The 22,252-nt window shown below is 46.2% G+C and overlaps 1 protein-coding gene across 6 annotated transcripts in view; it reads left to right on the forward strand.

Annotated features, from left to right (window-relative positions):
* The window catches only part of AFF3 (ALF transcription elongation factor 3), a 493,384-nt gene that overhangs the window by 106,578 nt on the left and 364,554 nt on the right, over window positions 1-22,252 (forward strand). For 5 of the 6 annotated variants that reach the window (XR_010378788.1, XR_010378787.1, XM_064481854.1 and 2 more), the window contains 3 exons: window positions 13,188-13,308; window positions 14,275-14,587; window positions 14,717-15,102. Coding sequence is in view for 4 of the 6 variants with exons in the window: in XM_064481854.1 (XP_064337924.1) it covers window positions 13,188-13,308; window positions 14,275-14,587; window positions 14,717-15,102 (820 nt within the window). In the remaining 2 variants the exon portion in view is untranslated. Of the gene's footprint in view, window positions 1-10,885; window positions 10,961-13,187; window positions 13,309-14,274; window positions 14,588-14,716; window positions 15,103-22,252 lie in introns of all 6 variants that reach the window. The other variant, XM_064481855.1, reaches the window with a different exon arrangement.

The raw sequence follows: 22,252 nt of genomic DNA on the forward strand, positions 1-22,252 counted from the left end.
TGGAGCAGGGGATAGATTAGGAGTTTGGGATTAACACACACATACCACTAGATATAAAATAGATAAACAAAGACCTACTGTACAGCACAGGGAGCTATATTCAATTTCTTGTAATAACATACAATGGAAAAGAATCTGAAAAGAAAAAATATATATGTATGTATGAATATATATAGCTGAATTGCTTTGCTGCATACCTGAAACTAATGTTGTAAATCAACTACACTTTAATAGAAAGTAAAATTAAAGGGGGAAAAAAAAAAGAAAGCTTCAAGTTTGGTAAATTCTTGTGTTTCCCGCTGAGATGTTACAATATTTTCTACGTTCTAGATTTTTAATTACAAAAGGACAACATGACACTTCCGTGACTCTTTGTGCAAATCTTAAAAAAAAAATTCTATGGTAAAGGCTAGCTTTATCAGCTCCTTCGGGCTGCTGCTTTAAGAGTGTACCTGAAGGGCGTTTACGTATCATAGCACGTGCGTGCTTTCCTGTCCCGAGAGACCAAACAGATCCACTCACCATATTGCTTCTCGGGCTTCAGTGAAAGGCGGGGTGACTGGGAAAGGAAGTTGCTGATTCGTTCATCTCTCCATCCATCTGTTCTTTCAACAAATGGTAATCGAGTGCCTCCTGTGAGCCCAGCGTTGTTCTCGGCTAATCCTGAGAGGTGTGGACTCTGAAGTCCAGGGGAGAGCGAGCCATCAGGGCCTGGAAAGCTGGGAAATCCGGATGGAAGCGCACGGAGCGGTGTCCTCCTGCTGACTCAGCGGGGGGCGGGTGGGTTTTGAATTGGCGCAGATCAGCCAATAAGAGAAGCAAGATGCCCCTTCCCTGCCCCCCACTCCATTGTGCACCCAGCCCCGCCTGCCCTAGATTACCTGTCTTGTTCTCCGCACGGCGTTTGGAGAAAGAAGAGCCTTCTTCACAAACGCTCTTCACATGAATAAACTCACCTTACTGCCACAGAGCTACTCTCATTGCCTGTGACATTGGGCTTGCTCTGGATAGCGGCGTATGTGGGAAACAAAAAGAGGCAGAGTAGGGGGTGGGGAAGAGAGGGAAAGTGACGTTTTAACATAACGTGAAGCAAATATGTTGTCAGAATAGACTGAGTGTCCTCTTTGAAACATTTCTTCCAGAATTGTGATAATTATCATCATGTGTAGGCAGCCCCATCATACATAATATTCTTAATGTTCTGGGGATCAAATGAAATAGTTTTATGATAGATTGCATGTCTGGTTGAAATTGGGAACTTGTGAGTGATACATTAGCTATGGGAGGACCCCGTGGTTTCCTGACACTGTGTTACATGGATATTTAGAATCAATCATCTTTAGTGTCACTAGCACGGAATGAATTATAGAACAGTAGAGTTCAAATAATCCATAATTCTCAACATCTTCCTCCAAGTCACGCTTAATTGACTACAGAATTTTCACCCTGGCAAGACGGAGAAATGTCCTGGAGTCTCTGTGTTGAGGTGGGGGCCATGGACTCGCTGGCCCTTTGTATATAGTGAGTGTTGACTGAAATTTTTTGAATAAAAATATATTATTTTAAAACCTTAAATCGTCGTTAATATCCAGAACTATCATGGAACTTAGAATTTTGATTCTAACAGCTATTGTTTAGGTAAATCATTTAAATTTTCTAAGCCCCACTTGTTCATTGAAGAAAGGCCTTTATCTGTAAAATGAGTGTAAGAACGTTCACAGCACACAGACTTTATTTCATTATATATAAATATGTATTCATTTCTTGAATATTTGCATAAATAAGGGGTACATAACAGGCTTGTTGAGAGGGATAAATAACAAATGCAAGTTTCTTTGTGAACTCTCCCCCCAATATTGTTATTATTATGATTCTCATGATTATATTCTATCACCATGCAGAATGTTTTAGGAGCCAGGCTCTGAATGGGTTTTCATTCTGTTTGTTCAAATTGTGGTGTGTGTATAGGCTAACTTTTGATAAGGAAGGAGAAAAAAAAAAATCATGTGTTTTGCATCTCTTTTAAAAATTTTTTTTTTCCAGGGGAGATGGTAATTAGATTTATTTATGTATTTGTTTCTTAATGGAAGTATTAGGGTTTGAACCCCCGACCTTGTGCATGCTAAGCAGGCGCTCTACCACTGAGCTGTACTCTCCTTTCTTTAGCATCTGTTTTTAAAGCATTATTGTCATTGCCCACTCTGTCCTAGGCAGTGTTCCAGGTGCTCGAAATATAGAACGTACACGTAGGTCCTCTGCTTCTGGAACTGACCGTTTGATGGAGGATTCAGGTAATTAGTACAGGACATGTGATTGTGGAGGAGAACGTAGGTTTCCATGAGGGTTTAGAAGAGCACCCTGGTCAGGACTTGGATCTGCTAGTGGGTGAGGGAACTTTTCTGCAGAGGAAGCATCACTAAGCTGAGACCTTCAGGGTCAGGAGGAGGGAGGCAGGTGGAGAGCAGAGGTGACTAAGGCTCTGGGAAGAGCACACACGCGGGCTCAGAGAAACATCATGGCACCAAGACTGTGGGGGATGAGGGCTGACGTGGGGGAGATAAGCAGGGGCCATGTCCTGCGCGGCGCTGGATGCCGGATTTGAATTTGGTGCATGGGCAGGGTGGAGCCAAGGGGGTGATGTAATCAAACTGCTGTTTTAGAAACCCCGCCCTGGATTGACTGTGGAGGAGCAATGGGACTAGGGCAGGAGGAGCCACTGGGGGACCCTTTAAGAGGCACTGCCGGGGTCTGGGGAGAGCTAAGGGTGGCCTGGGTGGAGGAGAGAGCTGGACAGACTGGAGTGTGATTGGCAGGACTGGGGCTTGACTGGCGATGCGGGGCAGTGGCCTGGGAGATGAAGTCAAGCTGATGGCCCTGTTTCTGATCTGAGCAGCTCTGGGTAGTGGTGCCGACCGCTGATCAGGGCAGCAGAAGTGGAGGCGGAGGCTAGGGTCAGGGGTCGTGATGAGCTCGGGAGACTTGCTGGGCTGTGTGTGTCAATGGGAAACCTGACTCAACAAGACCATTTGGATGGTTGGACTGGGTCTGGAGCTGAGACGAGAGAAATGGGTGTGTCCTGGACCCTTGCATGTCATCGACTTAAAGATGGCACCTGTAGGCAAGGAATGCATGACATCCCCCAGGGAGAGACCAGGCCTAGAACCCAGATGACAGTACATTTTAAAAGGATGGCACAGGAAGAGGAACAGGCAGGCGGCACCACTCCACCTAGGGCAGAAAGCCTCTGAAAGGCGCTGTGAGCCATGCATGCAGGAGGCTGGAGAGCGAAGTGTCCGTTGATTGTCCCATAAGGAGGTGGTGACCTTGCTGTGGACAGCAGACTCAGATCACAGGGCTTCAGGAAAACCAAGAATTGGAGAGAAAGTGTGATGAAGGGAGAGGGTTGGTGGCGGGGTGGGGGGTGCTTCATTCTCTTTCTTTTTTAAGCTAGGAGGGCCTTGAATGGGTTTATTTGCAGAGGAGAGCCCCGAGGAGACCCAGATGGTGACTGAATAGGGGAACACGGATCTACGGGAAGGTGGGGGATGGGGGTGAAAGGGGCTCAGAGCCCAGGCGGGAGAGTCGGCCTGGGGAGATGAAGGACTTGCCCTCTGAGAGGGGTGAGGAGGAGGCGGCCTGAGGTGGCAGGTGAGGTAGGCGGGGGTCGGAGGACAGTAAGTTGGGGGACCATCTGCCCAGGGGCTTCTGATCCTCTGTGACAGAGGACGGAGCCCTGGGCCTCACGCTCCAGCTCTGCTTGCCCGGGGCCAGCGAGGCTCCGTCCTCTCGGGGGACTTCTGGGTTCCCTTTGGGTCCTGAGCACTGTCACTGTCCTGTTTCCCTCTTTCCTACGTGCTTTACCCACCAAGACTTGCAGCCAAGCAGGATAAACTGCCCTGTACCGAAACAGACCTTGCTCATCTCCAAAACAGGGTCTCCTTTCCTCCCAGACGAATTATAAAGTCCATTTTCATAGTTTCCATCTGTGTCGTCCACATGGAAGAATCTCCCGGTCGGCCTGTCTGCTTAGCCGTCGGAAGGTATTTGAGGATGTGCCTGTCCCTTTAACGCCGCCTCACCCTAAAGGGAGCTGTTTGCTTTCCTTCTTGCCCAGGGCTAGTTCTGTACCTCACAGTCCGTTAATTAAGGTCAGCAGGTAACAGTCGCCCAGGCTGACTCTTACTAGCCTCCAGAAATTCCATTTCAGCCGGTCGGTGCCTATCTCAGTAGTGGCCCTAGAAGGAGACGAAGTTGGGGAGCTGGGTTCAGGAAGAGTGTGAGTCACTCTTTAATGACTGATGTTTGGGTCTCAGGGCTTTCTCTGCCGAGGAGCCTGACCCAGTGTCAGGAGATGTCAGGAAGTTACATGAGAGGACCCGGCCACCCTTCTGCCCCTCCGATGTGGGCGCCACACCCATGCCCCCGAGTGACCACACGGGGGTTTTATGGGGTGTGGGAGAGCATCCTGGTTACAGCACAGGCATGCTGGAAAATAGGGCCCTCCCTGCATATTGCTTTCAGATTCTGAGGCGCTAAAGTTGAGCACCCGAGGCTGCAAAGTGAAAGTGAAATGTAACTGAGCACTCGGTGGAGGAAAAGTAATTCACTGGCTCACATGAAAAGCCCTGGGAGTGAGTAAGCACCCTTCTCGTCACGGACCCGCATGATTGACACCGGCTCTGTGCACCGGGTGCAAGTCAGCTCTGTGAAACAGCGTAGTAGGGACTTTGCAGGTGGGTCTCATTTGGTTAAGTTACTGCTTTTGTGAGGCTCTGCTGTGTCTTTATATTCTACCAAGGAGAAGATGGTAAATCAGAGTAATTGCTTCCTCCCAAGGCACTTTTATATTGGAAAGCAAAAAGGTCCTGTTAAGAAACTCAAATTAACTTCTGTTGTTTATACTATATGGAGAGCCTCTTTGAAAGCTGCTTGTCACCCGGCCTGGTGGTTTATCACAGAACAATTCCATTAGAACCTGACACTTGTTCTCCCGGCACCAAGACATAGGGTCCCGCAGGAGAAGCGGTTAACCCTTGGAAATGCAGAGCTGTCATTTATCTGTCATCTCTCTCGAAATTCACTGGAGCATATTTACAAGAGAGATTGGGAGCAGTCATCATTTCCACTGAGTGAGAAATGGAGCTGAGGTTCAGTAAATTGTCAGTGAAGAACTGGTAAGTGTCCAGTCCCATACTGCAGAAGCGACTCGGCTCTGCTGGTCGCGCTATGAGATGCACTCACTGCGGTATTCCATAATTCTCCGGGAGCTCACCGCACAGGATTCACGAGCTGGAGTATTAGTTAATTGTTAGTGCTGACTTATTTGAATTGCTTATCCCTGTTATATTTTATAGGCTTGGAAGAGTCCTTAAAGGTTCATGTGTATCAAGCAAGGAGGCTTAGCAGATCTTAGAAGAATGAACCAAAATTATCATGATCTGAAAATTAACACCCTTCTGCCTGGCATTTCCTAACAAAGGATGAGGGTACCATTTGTCAAAGCCTGTCAGTGAGCAAGTTCCCCAGAGAGCCAGGCAAGCAGAGTCTAGGAATCCAGTCTCTGGTGCCAGACTGCCTGGCTTCAGACCCAAGCATTGTCGCTCACTGGCTGTGGGCGTGGACGAGTGAGTTAACCTCAGAGCCTCTCGCTTCTTCTTCGGTGGACGGGGACAGTATCTCTTGGGGTTTCAAAGACTATCAAATGAAGTGATGCACCTGCAGTCCTTCATATGGTGGCTGCGTATAGTAATAAAGTAGTCGGTGTTAGCAGAGTTTATTATGGGCCTGATGAATCTGAGCAGATAGTGTAAAATCATTCCAAAAAGGCTATTTTTCTTTCAAATATTTACGAACTGCATTTTTCTGGGGGTGGTTGTTACTTTGTGACTCCCTTCAGTTTCCTAGTTTCATGAAAGCTGTGACACAAGAGAAGTGACTATGGTACAAACCACCCCCAGTTCTGCTCCTGTTCCTGTAGAACAGGTCGGCAGCCCTAAGGCAGAGATGTGTAAATGCTTTGGAAGAGTTTCAGGATGGAATGAAGATTGAGACAGCCTTTGTGGTCAGAGACAAACAAATAAGGGTGGACTGACCTTTTGAAGAAAGATGTCCATGGTAGAAATAGCCATGGGGAGTGTCTCATTTAAGAAAGCTCATGGTGAACCAGGGGCATAATGCTTGAGGGGGAAAGAGAGTGAAAGGGCATGGGGACTGAATTACATGACTCAAAGCAAAAGTCTAGTGTAAGTGAGAATGGTCATGGTGATGTTCTGTAGGATTTAAGGGTTTGTGGTATGCACTGTTGGCCAGTGCATCAGGTCTTCAACTACTACCGTACTCACCACCACCATCACCAGCACCGCCACCACCATCATCACCATCATCATCACCCATCACCACTGCATCATCAGCATCACCATGACTGCAACAGCTCAGGGCCTTAAAGGACTCCAGCTGGGAGGATCCTGGCTTCCTTCCCAGTCTCCGTCTCCAGCCCTGTCTCTCTGCCTGAGTTGCCTGTATCACCGGCTCACTCCCTGACCGCCTCTCTGCCTTTTAGTCCACCAGCTCTGACTGTAGACTGAGGACGGAACTTGCAAGGACACTTCAACAGCCTTGCTTTTCTTTGATTTAAGGAAGGATTACTGATCTTTTAGTCTTTGCTTTAAAAATAACAAGAGATGTTAATGAGTTTGACTCATTAGATTTAAAGCTTTTGTTATAATTTTGGAGCGCTTGATTACGTTTCCTTAATTACTCACAGTTGCTGGTGTTGCTGTTCCGAAGAGCAGGATGCTTCTGCATTCGTCCCCTCTCCACGTGGTGCCTGTTCTTCCTCCTGTTGGCCCTGTGGCCGCCAGCCCACGCCCCGCGGGCAGGTTAGCACGTGGCGTCCCAGGACTGTAAACATCCCAGGCCTGAGAGCGTCTCCTCCAGGGTCCAGCTGTTCTAGGTCAGCCCTGATCAAACTGTCAAGGAAGGGAGAGTGTGTCTGGGTGCCTTTTTATTCTCCCTGCATCCATCCTTTATTTATTCCCTCCAAACCAAGCCTGCTTTCAAGAAGGGGTGAGAAAAACTTAGTTAGAATGAGGTAGTTTAGCAGTGGGGCAAACCAAAGAAATAAAACTTTAAGTGCGGAATTCCAACTGGTTAACGAAGTAAGATGGTATGGTGACAGCAAAAGTCTCCTCCTCCGAATACTCTCAAAGGCCACTTAGTAGTGATCCCTGCATCTTGGACATCTAAGTCCTTCCTCTTCCCTCCCCCTCCTCCACCCACAGCTTTCTCAAGACCTGGCTCAAAGGAGACCTCTTGCAGGAAGCGATCCTGGCTCCTGGGGCTCCCTTCTGCAGGGCCCCAACCCCGGGTTGCCAATGTTCTCTGCTTGGAAGCTGCCCCCCCTTCCCCACTCCCCCTCATCCCCCGGACTGTCAGCTTCGCAGCAGCAGGTTGGGCTGGTTGCAGCCCCAATGATCTCCCGAGTATCGACCATGGCGGCATTCAGGAGGCCGTCAGAAATGCTTTTGGACTACAGTGAATTGCTTTTCTGCTGCTTGAAGAGGACAATATTTTTAAAACATGGAGAATATTGTAACTTTATCCAAAAGATAGGTGAGAGGTTGCTCATTCTCTTCTTGAATTCACTTATTTCCTAGACCTTAACCCTGGAGGGTACACGAGCAGGTAGAATAATGTTTTGGGTTTTTTTTTTTCTTTTTTTTTAAGAATAAAATGCTTTGATGATTCTCGTCAAAGGGTGCAATTAACTGAATGTGCCCTTGTCTGAAAGCCTTCTTCGTGGGAGATGCCATTTGTTTGAAGTGAGTGTTCAGGTGTGGATCAGTGCAGGAAGTGGGCAAGCAGTCTCTCCTACCATCTGGGTCTGCTGGGTCATCCCTGGGGCTCAGCTGCAGGGAGCACCGCACTGGCTCCTGTACCTCCCCCTCAGGAGGGCGGCCTGAGCAGAGAAGGGAGCTGGCTGATAAATGCATAGGATCTGGTAAAAATGGTGATACTGTCAACCCCAGCTGGCTTACTTTATTTAAAAAAATTTTTTATTTTGTTGCAGTCTAGTTAATTTACAATGTTGTGTTAGTTTCTGGTGTACAGTAACGTGATTCTATTATACATACACATATCTATTCTTTTTCATATTCTTTTCCATTATGGTTTATTACAGGAACTATTAATACAGTTCCCTGTGCTATACGGTAGGAAATTGTTGTTTATCTATTTTATATATAGTAGTTCATGTCTGCTAATCTCAAACTCATAATTTATCCCTCCCCAATCCCATTTCCCACTTGGTAACTGTAAGTTTATTTTCTACATCTGTGAGTCTGCTTCTGTTTTGTAAATAAGTTCATTTGTATTGTATTTTAGATTTCACACATGAGTGATATCATATGGTATTTGTCTTTCTCCGTCTGACTTACTTCACTTAGTATGATCATCTCTAGGTCCATCTGTGTTGCTGCGAATGGCATTATTTCCTTCTTTTTTAATAGCTGAGTAATATTCCATTGTGTATATACCACCTCTTCTATATCCAGTTGTCTGTTGATGGACATGTCACTGTAAATAGTTAGTGGGCATGCATTAGAATCTGTGATTTCTTTATTCACTCGTTTGTCCTCAGTTCCACTATTCTGTGCTACATGGATATCCTTTTTGTATGTGTGCTGTGGGAAGAGGTGGATTTTTATCTGTTGTTGTTTTGGCAGTGGCAGAAGGATAACAGCCCAGCCTTTATTCCAGAATTCTTCCTTGGACTCTGTCTGGATGAGAAGGCGTTTCCCCTTGTTTCACGTACCCTGTGTCGCCTTGCTGAGGCTCACGTTCACTCCTTATTTACACCGGGCTTGTGGACAGCAGGGTTTGGGAAACGTGGCCACTTCTTGGCGCGTAGGTCTCTCCTCTTCTCTGGACACACGTGAAGACAGCACCTTGGACGTGGCTGTTCCTTTCACGTGATGCCTTCTTTATTTATGACATTGTTTTGATGACCAAACTCTTATCCTAAGTTCCTTGATCTTTAAAAAGGTTAACTTAGGAATAGCAGCTTGTCTTTCTCCAAGGGACGTTGTGGGGAGAAGGAAGGGACATATATGTGAAATATTTTGAGCTCAGTGGAAGGGAGAAGCCATTAGGCTTAAAGGTACTCCTATTATTTAATTCCATACTATTACCGTATGATCAAAGAATATGTTAATTTTGGAAATGATGATAATATCACATTGAGAGTCCATTCCCCCATAACCAGCATGATTGGCTTTGGCCTGAGCCCTACAGAATACTTGCTGTAGATTGAAAACAACTAAATGGGAAATGATGGGATATATTTTTACTGCATTTTTTCATTGGCTGTTTTTCTTAAATAAATACATCTTTTAGAAGGAGTCGATTAAAAAGCTTTATTTTCTGGGAATGCTCTGCATCTGCAATAAATAATGAATAGTATCGTAGTGGCTGACTGCCTCTACTTTCATGCAAAATTGATAAATACATTTGGTGACATACATTTGAGGAGTGTGATTCTTGTAATTTCCACGGAAGTAAGAAACAACGGTACAGAGGATAGCAATTTTACCACCTGCTAGTAACAAGGAAACATAACTCCTAACACGAGGCTCTTACTGAGTTTAACATACGTATCCGCATGCCCGGAATCAGAATTCTGTACAGCCACCCTTGGGGAAGCTGACCTGACCCTCAGCATGTCAGGGAAAGGCTCCTTTGCTGGTAAAGCAGATGGCATGGCACTCGTGTTGCTGGAGTGGCAGAGGAGGGAAGAGGGTGGTGTTTCAGTGGTGAACCATCCAGGGAAAGGCGCTCTCCTGGATTGCGAGGACCTGCACAGATCTCGCTTGTAATTGGTGGCATGTGGACGCCCTGTCAAGAAGGTACCATCTTTATGGGTCAAAACTTTTAGTGTTGGTAGAAGGGATAAAAGTTCAGACACTGAGGAAGAGATGAGGGGTGGCGAGTCCAGACTTTCTCTTACAAAGACATTTGCTTTAAGCAGGTGACATTTCAGCTTCCTCGTCCTGACGGGACACATGGTTGTGGTTTTAGTTAAGGGCAAGGAGTGGGTGGGCTCCTATTAGGAGGGCTGAATGCTCAGGGGAAGCTACAGAGCTGCCTGCCAAGGAAGGAGAAGAGAAACCCAAGGGAAGACATCCAAGAAGTATTGCCTCTTGTTTGGGTTTCTTTGCCCTCCTTGGGAGAAGGGGGATGGTTGCCATTTTCGATCGTTCTGGTTTCATCGGATGGTGTGGAGGACGCTGCGTGGCACCAGCATCCTGGCAGTCCCGTGGAAGGTGGCCCGTGCATTTCTTTCTTAGGGGCTTATGTGTAGGTGGTCCTGAGGGTGTTGGGTCCTCTTCGTACTGGACGCCACAGGCTGGGTGTGCAGGCAGAACCCCATTAGAGAGCGTTAGCTAGCAGTGGTCTGCATCTTGAAGGGCTTTTGATGACCTTCAAGCTTAAAGGGGATGGGAAATGAGGCAGGTTTAGTTAAGGAGGAGCACTTCCCCTTTATCTCCATCTCCTCTGTGTTTGGATGTGATCTTTACTCCCTGGAAATGCCAAGTCTGAGACCTCCCTAGTGGATTTTGGCTTGTATCCTAATGCCTTTGTCTTAAACATCGAAGGCACATTGCAAAGTAGGTAGGGTTTATAAATATGTCTCCATTGCTACGCTCTACGTGGTCCCTCCCCTCTTCATCACATGTCCTGTCTGGACCCCCTGTGGACCCTGATATCCTTGTGTCCTTTTTCCCCCGGCCTTTGGGATAAAAGCCAACAAACTCCTGCACACCACGGTACCCAGGGCTGAGCAGGTTTCAAGTGTCTTCCCTTCTTGTGGTGTCTCCGTTTCTTACAGGGGTGAAGACATCTTAAGCCAGAGGAGTGACTCTCTAGTTGTGGAGTTTCAGTCGTCAGCCAGCAGATGCAGGAGGTATTCTGTTGGGTGTGGGGGTCTTCTCAGAAGCCGGGGAATCATCCTGAGGGACCACCTGCCTGCTCCATGTTACCTGAGGCCGCTTCGTGCATCACACCGGTCTTGTGTGTTTGGTGGGCTTGACCTGGCTGAGCACAGCGAGCATGTCTGTGGGTCTCTCTGCGCGGGGTTCCACACAGTCGGTGTTTCCCTGAGCAGGTGCCCCACATACCAGAGAGGAGAAGGCTTATGCTGCATGCCATGCAAGCTGATTTTTCCGCTTGTAAATGCTAGTTTTGGTCCAAAAATTAGCCAGGCTGTAGTAAACCTGCAGTTCTTCCCTTGGCTAAAGCCTACTTCACGCCCATCCACAGCATGAGTTGTGTGTCCTTTGAATGGTATATGTTTGAAATCCATGAAATTTTCATGAAAGCTGGGGTTTCACATGGCAGATGTCGGCAAGTGGGTCAGGACAACTGCACCCTCTCCTTTGAACCTGAAGCCTGATTCTGTGCATGAGAGCGTCATTTCCATCTCGTGCCTCCCTTCTGCCAGTCGCTGTCACCATGGCCACCCCAGAGAGTTCTCAGTGATGTTGGGACTGGAGCGTGAGCCTCTCCACTGGGAAGGCTGGGGCTGCAGCCTCCTTATACATGAAGGTCATTGGTTGGACTCCCAAATCTAATAACCTTGAGTAATGGACTCAGGATGAATTAAAATGCTAATAAGCTACATGATCTGGGTATTTTAACCTTCCCTAATCTGAAATTTAAGTGAAATGCCTTAGGTCTTGCTGGAAGCATGTTTAGCACCATCCCTTTTAAAGTATATTCTGGCCACGCAGGCAGAGCTAGGAAGATAAGCAGTATTTATTTGATGATCAGTTAATTTGTGTTCTCCCCAGCTACATGGCACAAATATGCTCTTTTACTTGAGATAGAAATTTAGCTCCCAAGCCTCACTATTTTGGCAAGTTTCTTGAAACCCTCAGATGCTTTCATGATTAACAACATTAATAGCAGTACCTTGGATTTGTGGCACCTGAGGCTACTCCAAAGGCCTTTTTCAGGCTTTTACCTTCATGTCTAAACCTCGTGACAACACCAGGACGACAATGGGGTGCAGAGAGGTGGTGTGGCTTTGCTGTCGCACACACGTCCCTGGTTACGGCAGGACCACAGTCAGTCTATGGGTGTCCTGACTCCCAGCGCCAGCATCTGTCTGCTAGACCGAGCAGAGCTTTAAGCAAAATGATGACAAGGTCACTTAAACTAAATGCTTCTGCCAGGAAGTGAGCACAGTGCTCATTTCAAGGGACATGTGTACTGTTAGCTCTGTTGTCCACACTGGGGCCAGATTTCTCTGTCTAGTGAGTGAAAAAAAATGTCTGTTTCCTTCCATCAGTAAACGAATCACTTCCTTGTTATGCATTGAATTGGCCCCTTTATTTTCTCCCCATAAGGAAGAAGGGACACTGTTTTCCCCTTGGTCCTCCTGGTTATCTGGTTTCTGGTCACTTTATATTTTAGAAGAGTAGATATTAATTTTCTCCCACAAAAAGGCTGCGTACCTTGATGACATACCGTAATTCAATTTCCGTTCTCTCCCTTCGTTGCCTGCACCCCTTCCTCCTCACCCATTTTTCATAGTTAGGGAGGGGGAGAGTGTCAAATATATCAGAAGGAAGAATTGATTCAGTAGGAGTTTGACGACTTGACTGATTAACTGAGATCAGAAGAAAGCTCGTAACTGTGAAAACCACTGCAGCATGGAGTTTTAACAGCTCTTTAGGGAGCTGGTTAATGAAAGAATTACTACAGAAACACGGCCATGCAAAAAAAAAAAAAAAAAGAGTGGGCGCTTTCCTATATAACACTCTGGGGCTGTGTCATAAGAGGAAATACACTCATAATTTCTATTTACACATCCCTGTAATTACCGTCTGCGTTCAGATGACTTTCAGTCTTCTCCTGTCAAAGCTGCTTAGATGTTTCTGCTTTCACCTATCAGGCAGAGAGGTCCAGCTCTGGTTGGAACTTGTCCTTCCCCCTCCCTCCACCGAAGAATGTAATCGTCAGACACTGAGCTGTGCTGCTTGATGAGACTGGCTTGAATCTGATCCGTGTTTCTGTTACCATCACCATCTGTCCGTGAACCAGACTTCTGCACTCAGGCGGACGTTATATTGGGTGTTCCCTTTAATTTTTTGTGTGTGGTTTTTCTCTTCTCTGTCTCCTTGACGCAGCGTCTATGAACCAGATAGAAACGTGTTACGGAGGAAAGAACGAGAAAGAAGAAATCAGGAAACTCAACAGGATGATGGCACGTTTAATTCGAGTTACTCCCTCTTCAGTGAACCCTACAAGGTAGATGGCCTCCATTTGTTCGTCCCCACCCCTCGTTCCTACCTCTAACCCAGCGGGACAGCGTTCTTGACAACCAGAGTTGGCCAACCAGATTTCAGACAGCTCAGCCCCTAAGGATGGGCGCCTCCCCTACAAATCTTGGTGTCTCCCTCCATGTCTTTCCTGGCTAGCCCCTCAGTAAAACACAACTCCTGTTTAATATTGAGGTTGGCGTGCTGTAATTTTTATTGATAATTGACTTGATCTCTGCCTTGATTTTCAAAGTCAGTGCCCTTTGTTACGTTTTCTAAGCCATTAGGAGACAAAACACTGAAAAGAGTTTGGGTTACCTACCTGTCACAAATGGGTCACGCTAGGAGCAGGGTACTTGATAGGACTGATAAAAAAGAAACTGTTGGATTGTTTCTCACTTATACCAAAGGCTGGAAGAATAACCTAGTATCTTCCCAGATTTCACTCATGTCTTGGGCTGCTTGGAATTGTGGATGGTTCCAGCCGGTGGCTTCCTGTGGATTGAGCCCCATGCTCCACTCTGATTCCTTTTGTCTGTCCCTCTGGGTTTCTGACAAGAATAATTCTGTTTAGAAATTGGAGGCAAAACAATTTGAGCCAAATCTGAATTTTCAAAGGAAGCTTGCAATGGGATGATGAAAAGAAAAAGAAAACCCAATCCTGGAAAGACTTAATCCAGACCATTTTGTGAAGATGCAATAGTGAATTTTCTGATTTCCTTAGCTGCAGCACAATGCAAAGACAGATCGCTTATTTACGCACTCTCCGGTCCTGGTAAGATCCGGAGTGTTGACGGGCGTCTTCAGAGACGCCGACGGCTTTGATGTCACCTCTCACCTCTCGTCCTGAATGCGGCAGCCCTGGCTCCGCGAGCCCCAGCGGCCCTCATTCGTGATTTCCAGGGTGTCTGTTGTCTCTAACAAGGTTGTGGGTGTCATGTTTTTCTCTCTCCAGACTAACAAGGGGGATGAGCTCTCCAACCGGATCCAGAACACGTTGGGCAATTATGATGAGATGAAAGACTTTTTAACGGATAGATCCAATCAGACTCACCTCGTGGGTGTTCCCAAGCCTGGGGTCCCTCCGGCTCCCGTGAACAAGATTGACGAGCATTTCGTTGCAGATTCAAGGGCCCAGCCCCAGCCCGCATCCGTCTGTAGCACGGCGTCCTCCTCGCCGGCAGCTGTCCCCGGGCAGCAGAGCAAGCGGGCCACCGTGGGCTGGCAGAAGGCTGGCCACCAGCCGTCCGACGGCCAGCAGAGAGCAAGTAAGCATGACCCCGGGTGGCTTGATTTGAACAGATCCCCTCACCCAGAGAACCCTAGTCAAAACCCTGGCCCCTATGCGTCCGACCCCTCCTCCTCACCTTCCTCCTCCTCCTCTTCTCCCAACTCAGCAACACAGGGCTCTCTCAGGACCTTGCTCGGAGATGGTGTCGGCAGACAGCAGCCACGGACCAAGCAGGTGTGCAATGTTGAGGTGGGTCTTCAGACCCAGGAAAGGCCCCCAGCTATGGCAGCCAAGCACGGCAGCGGCGGACACTGTGTTCAGAACTTTCCTCCATCCCTGGCTTCGAAACCTAGCCTGGTCCAGCAGAAACCCACCGCCTACGTGCGGCCAATGGACGGCCAGGACCAGGCTCCCGATGAGTCTCCGAAGCTTAAATCATCCACAGAAACCAGCGTGCACTGCCCATCACACCGGGGAGCCCCAGCTGCCAAGCCAGAGTCTGCCAGAGCCAAGGCCAAGCTTGCCAAGTTCAGCATCCCCAAACAGGGAGAGGTGAGTCTTCTCAACACCACTTACATGCGTCTGAGTAGTTCCAGTTGGAAATTCAATTCCCTTGTTTGTTTAGTTCACTGTGTGACTGGTTTCACGTGGTCGGGTTTGTTGCAATTGACACAGGAGAATGGACTCATAAAGTTTGATTTCTTAAAATCACAAATCGATTATAATCAGAATTTTTTAAGAACCGATAAATGTGGTTGTGGTGTGTCTGTGTTAGTTCAGAAAGGAATGCCTCCTTCAATATAGTTCAAGGATTTGGGGGCGTTTTTTTTGGTGAATAAACCAGCTTTGATGGAGATACTATATACTAGAATAAAAGTACTTCAAAGCTTTGCATATGTAAAGAGGTTAATATTTATGTAAATGAGTTCAGAAATCCAACATTTTTGTCAGTTTAGAAATGTTCCAGGATAAACATCACAAGGTAGACCTCATAGTGATTTTTAAAGTAATTGTTAAATGATTCGGTGTTGAATATGGTGATTATTCAAATGAATCAGGTGTCCCATCCCTGTTGTAATGTTAGAATCTGGGTTTGTTGATGTGAATCAACTAAGAATTCTCGTTGTCCTGTTAACATGATCTTAGGTCGTAGGAAGAGAGTGAAATCTTATAGTTCAGAATCTTCTGGTTTGCATTTTGAGTTTATTATGAAATTCATTGCACTACAAAATATGTAGATTGGGTGTATGGAATATTCAGCTTCAAAACAAGTAAATCACAGTCACAAAGGTAGCAGAGAGACCATGACGAGTTTCTTGAACAGTAAATCTGGATGGAGAAGGAGGTTTTCTTTTCAGAAAGGCACATCGCATGCTGTATTCCAAATTGATGACAGCTGTCATACGCGCACGAGGAGGACACCTGCCTGCACGTCTTTTTTTGCTTTGCTGTGATTCGGTGTGCCCGCTAAAATACGGCGTGACTTCTAGAACGTGTACTCGGGAACTGTTCAGTTTCATTTTTCTTTTTGACGTATGCTTTTTTAAAGAAGGAATAACACGGTGGCCAGAAAATTATTTGTATCTCTATTTGATCTAATGACCAAATGAAATGGATGGCTTGACATTTCCTGTGGCGTGTCTGACAAGGCTGAGCTTACCCATTTCTGAGCCCTCACCTCCGAAAGCACCAGTTGGGAGATCAGTGTGTTACCCTCACAGGAGACACACTCCTCTGAGCTGTTTGCACAGGTTCTAATGAGGAAATTAAGTGACATGTATACCAGTAACTTCTTTTGATTATTCATTTATGATGGAGCCCAGAAAGTGTTCATTAGGAATTCATAGACGCAAAATGGAAGTTCTGTGAGCTTTTATGTCTTTAAAAGTTTGTAGGAAACACACAGGTGCCCCGGGGCAAAGCTGCATTCATCCAGCTCTTTGATTTTTGTTGTCACCATCAAATGGTGATAACAGACAGAAGACTGGCCGAGAAAGCATGGCTTGTCCTTGAACAGAGGTGACTGGAACCGCCAGGAATCCCTTTGTCATTTTAATCCCCAGGGAGTCCTTGTTAAAATGATTTTTATGTACCAAAGAAACTTCCCGTTTATGAGGTAACAATTTATTTACTTTGGAACCCAGCGCATTGATAAAACTCTGGTTGAAAGCCAGTTTTCGACAACCAGCACCGCCTTATGAGGACAACTCTCCAGGACTCATTAGGCTTTGGGGGATGTCCTTGATCCCGTGGACACTTACAGGATGCCCTCCCAGGACCGCAGATAGGGAACATACTGTGCTAGTGCTTGGTAACCACAGAGAGGGAAATGCCCGAGGCGGAGTGTCCTGAGGAGAGACATGAGAGCTTTTACACAGAATGTCTTTCAGTTCCCCCACGTGGAGTGGCCTGCGCCCCTCCAGACATTCTATACTGTACACTTCCGAGAGGCCAATTGTGCATTGATGGAAAAGAGGTGAGAAGAAGAGTTGTTTGTAAAACAAAGTTATAATTGGCGTGATTTTGTTTTTCGTTTTTTGGGTTTTTTTTTGGTGGGGAAGGTTATGAAGTCCTTATTTTAGCAAAAAGCTTGCACATTGTGGCCGTATGGTAATTTGAATCTTGTAACACCTGTGTGTTTAATCCGCCTATATCGTAATAACATCGCTCCTTCCCAGTTGGCAGGAGGGTGGTACCTGCGCATTTGAAGGTTGCATTCCTATCCTTCAGAATCCAAGGGATTTTGTTATTGTTGTTGTTTGTGTGCATGTGTGTTTTTTTCCCACAATACCCCCAAGAGATTAAGAAATCCCTTGTGCAGATACACCATTCAATATTTACAGGCCATGTCTATAAAACCACAAATCATAGTGGAAACTGAAGAGTCTTCTCATGTAATCAGATTCTACTTTGGGGAGAATACCTGCTTTTCTTTTTTGGAGGAAATAAGACAGTGTGGCAAATCATTTACACAATATTAATGCCTATATGTATATATATATATATATATTTTTTTTTTGCACATATACCACCTGTATGAAAATACCTTTTCTGTAGCACTGATACTGATTTCCACTGAGATCGGAAATGTGCTTTTTAAGGAAAATTTACAGAGGAAATGATCTGAAGGGAACTTGTGCTTCTTGACTTGTCCTTTCAAGACGTTAGCTGCAGAGCTAGACGTAGACAGTGTGAAGAATTGGGGGCTAAAAGGAAGTGTTAGGTGAAAATAACAGAAAGACAAGGGAGGTGACAATACAGCCGTGTGGCACTTGCAGGGCCCTCCCTCGTGAAAACAGTCAAATCAATGGCTACGTATAACATGGTGTGAGAAACCGAGAAAAGATCTGAGACGTGATCTCTGCCTCCAGGAAACTTGCACGAGTTGGACAGACTCCAGCACTTAGCTCTTAATTGGCAGTTTCTCTCACTTACAGTCCGAACTAAATTTAAAATGGAGCTTCTAGCCCCGGGAAAATTCCCTCACCTTCAGAATCCTGATCTGAGAAGAAGATGCCGTGTTACTTTCAAAAACTGAGAATTTGTGAATCTCTTTTGTCTGAGTTCACACTTGAGAAATTGTTCCTTCTTTCCCACACATCTGCACTCAATCTGCCGCTGTGGCGAATTATTTGTGATAATTCTTTAGTCTTCAATAATAGGCAATTAGTGTAGAGAAATTCAGTGCAATTTGATGTGGAAGTTAGAGACCTCCAGGGAATTCCTTAACTGATACACCTGCCTCTTGGCTGGCTTTTCCCAGCTCAGTTTTGTGTTTAATGAAAAACATATTTTTGTTGTTACAGCTGAGTCTTTCATTCTCGACGCCACCCCTCATTAAGTGAGCCTTCCCTGGGCTGCCACTAGGAAGGGTGACTACTATTAGGTAGGAGACAGGAGACTTCAGGAATGGCTGAAGTGGGCATTCTAGAACGTTCTAGGGTGGGGCACACTGAATCTTATTTGGAGTTGAAGTGAATTTTTGTTTGTTTGTTTCAAACATATGCACACGTGTGCACACATACACAGACACAATTAATATTTTTACCCTAATGTGTAGCATGTAGTTCACCATTAACTGAGAGGGGCAGATACACATTGTGGGACCTAAAATTTAGACCATCTTTGGGGGGAGGGTCCTCTTTAGGAAAAAAAAAAGAGAAGTATTTTATGCTTGAAATTTTCACAAAAACATACGTAAACACCTTGCAAAGTCCCTTCTTGGGGCCTCGGAGGAATCTCTGCTCCAGAGACCCCGAGGCTAGTATGCTGTTGGTTCACAGTGTGCCTGTCTTTGGCTCATGAAGTAATAATAAATTGTTAGTTGAAAGAAGATAAGAAATCATCCAAAATGATCATTTTCAGATCAGAAAGAGTGCTTTATATTAGTCTCAAAATTGGTAGTATTAAAAAATACATATTACAGGCGAGGTGCTGTAGGCCAGGCAAAAATGGGGCAATTCTCTGAAAACACCAGATATGCAGTGCAGTGGAGACAAAACACGGGTCTCAGGCTGTGAAGTCAGTCTGTTTAGCACATGGCGGCGTCAGCAGTGGCACCCTGACACATACACCTTTTCTTTCCTGTTTGCTATTAATTTCATAAATGCAGTGACGTAAACCGCCCCCACAGAGGGCTTGGACAGCTGGGGAAAGAATGCGTCTGCAGAACCAGGGAAAGAATGAAAACAGTGTCAGCTGCCTGTCATTTATGACGAGGGAAGAGGCATCTGAATTTGGGTATCAGTTAATCGGCTGCGTGTCAGGAGTCTTAGTACTGGTTGATAATTCATCAGCAAGAACACAGTGACCACTTTTGGCTGCTCAGATTTTTATGTCTTAGAAGTAATTAAATAGTTGAAGACATATTGATTCATCATAGCACTATCATGATGGGCGTTTTTAAATCACCATTTATACCACGAATAAGAGCAAAAATAAAGATAAAGCAACGTGATTTCGTAAAATAGCTTCCTAGAAAAGCAATGAACTGATTTCTCTTTTTTTTTCTAAAGTTCACAGAAGATAAATGATGTAGGCTTGCTGTATCCTGTCACTCTTGGTTACCTTGGTATGAAAACGGATTTCTTCCAAATTAAAGTCAGCACCAGCCTGTCGGACAATAAAGGCACCTGCCAAGCAGTGTGTACGTTACATATTCATGCTGGTCTGCATTTCTTAATTACCTTTGAGATCTTTAATGTTTTCAGCTCAGAGGTGCTCTCTGATTGCTCGCTGATGGAATGAGGGTGTGTGGCCGTCCTGGGGTGCCTGGATCCCCCAGCCCCATGACCTCCACCCTCCTTCACCCGTTGCACACAGAGGCCACGTCCTGCGGGACAGTGTGACTCAGTAACAGCACAGATGGTCACGCTCTGGGCTTCTTCCTCTCCGTATAACACATTCTTCGCCATCTCAGCGAGGACACGGAGAACTGGTGTGACGTGGACCTGGGGGAGTGAAGCCCCACGACTTTGATCTCAGATTCAGGATGAAAGCACTTGTTTTCTGTCATATAGATGGGGCCTCCAGAAGGTCATAATGAAGGCTGGCAGGTGGAAATGTTCCCATATTTTCTGGAACTTTTATGTCCAGCCAGTGGGGCCCTAAAAATGAAGGCACTCAATCCCTTAAAAATAGCTTCTGTTCTTGTAGTTTTTCAATTGAAAAATTTGAAGAAAGCATATTAACATGTGTCCTCTTGTGAGAAGGTGCCACTGTCCCTTTCTGTCCCTTTTCCTCTCTGGCTCCTTCAGATGCACATTATAAAGTCGAGCCTTCCAGCCGTGAGGTGGGAAACCACTCCCAGCGATGGAGGCGCTGAGAGCAGGACCTGGACAGAGGCAGCTGGCACGCCCCACGTTCTTTTCCCTGTGCACTGTCTCCGCTCTCATAAAGCTTGCTGTCCCGGAAAGCATCTGGGCAGATGCTGGGCTGTTTTCTCTTCAGCTGTAACCTTGTGAGTGTTGACTTCAGGCCTGGGGCTAATGAAGAGCCCAAGGCCCGTGAGTCTGAAGTCACTTGAAAGGTGATGTGTGGTCTGGCATCTCCCCGACCCTGGAAAATGGGTCGCTGCACAGCCCAGTGGGAAAAGCCTCTTCTTTCGTGCTTCATCCTTTCTTGGTCAGAAACGACGTGCACGTGTCCAGATACACAGGGCAGGTGCGGGCACGGGGGGCTGCCCTGACTCTGGACACCTGCAAGGACTAGGCTCAGACCCTGGTCTTGCCACTTGTTAGCCCCTCGGCCGCGAGCCAGTGGTTTCACTCTGCCTCTATTTCTCTCCTTGTGAAGTGGGGAGAATGATCGTATCTGCTTGGCCGAGTTACCCGAGGGAGGAGTAGGTGGGATAAAGTCTGCAGTGTGCTTAGCACAGTGATATCATAGTCAGTGTTCGGAAAACATTGGCTATGTGATTCTTATTTGAAATGCCTCTGAAACAACAAAAGCAAACAAGATATAAAGGTGAGGATGTTCGTGCAAGTGTTTTTTTATGTGTATGTGCATGTGAGCTGGAGAGAGAAGCAGCAAGAGAGGGGAGAGGAGAAAGAAGAATGAAATTCTGCAAGTTCTTTTGTGTTTATTTGTTAAACGTAAGTGAAATCTTGAAGACTGAGATTATCCTGGATTAATACAGCAGAGCCTGAGTGACACGACTCTCTTATTAAAATGCCTAGCCTCCTCCTGAGATTCCTCTGCCAAGTCTGGGATCGAATTTCCCCCTGATTCGGTATATTTGGCTTTTCTGAGCTATTATTATCTGCATTGGAATGTGTCATGCTTGAGCTTTATTTCCAGTTAAATGAAATACACAATCAGCAAGACCGGGACTGAGAAAAAATATTGAAACGTTCAGGTAGCAAGTATTTGGAATGACTCACTGAAATAGCTCTTTGAAGCCACAAGGTATTAAATAGCATGTTGAATCGGGCTGCGCGGGGGAATCACTTACCCACGCGAGGAAGCGCGTCGTCGGTACCTCTGTGTTCCGTGAGAGTGGAGGGTCCCTCTGCTGGGTAACCCTCCACTCCGGGCTGCACCCGGGACCAGTGGCCTGCCGTCCACCCCCGGACTTGGCAGTTTTCCATTTTGACCCAAAGTCGGACTTCAGGACCAATAGACACTTTCACAGCTTGGTTGGCTTAGAAAACAGAAATGAATTGTCTCACAGTTCTGGAGGCTAGAGGCCCGAGACCATGGTGTCGGCCATGTTGGTTTCCTCTGAGGACCCGAGGAAGCTCCAGGCCCCTCTCCTTGGCTTGTAGATGGGGTCTTCTCCCTGTGTGTTCACTCTGCCCTGTGTCTGTCCAAATTCCCCCTTTCTCTAAGGTCATCCGTTGTATGGGATTAGAGCCCACCCTAGTGACCTCGTTTTAACTTGATCACCTTTGCAAAGACCCTGTTTCTATCCAAACACTGAAAATTGTGAGGATCATGGTTCAGCGCACATATCATCCACAGATAGCATTTTTATGACTATTTGATAAGTTCATACTTGGACGCTGCTTAGAGCAGTGGTTACGTGGTAAGCACTCCCAAAATCCACACTAATAATAACTCATAATTATGACTGTAATTATTTACGGCAGCCCTGGTTCCTTCAGCCTACGTGGTTCAGGAACTCAGAATCCGGAAGCAGAGATGAGGTAGATGAATTTCACTAGAACATGAGTTCCCAAAGGGCAAGGAGTTTTGTTTTCCT

The sequence above is a fragment of the Camelus dromedarius genome, chromosome 33, assembly GCF_036321535.1.
Source record: "Camelus dromedarius isolate mCamDro1 chromosome 33, mCamDro1.pat, whole genome shotgun sequence".
Classification (NCBI taxonomy): Eukaryota; Metazoa; Chordata; class Mammalia; order Artiodactyla; family Camelidae; genus Camelus; species Camelus dromedarius.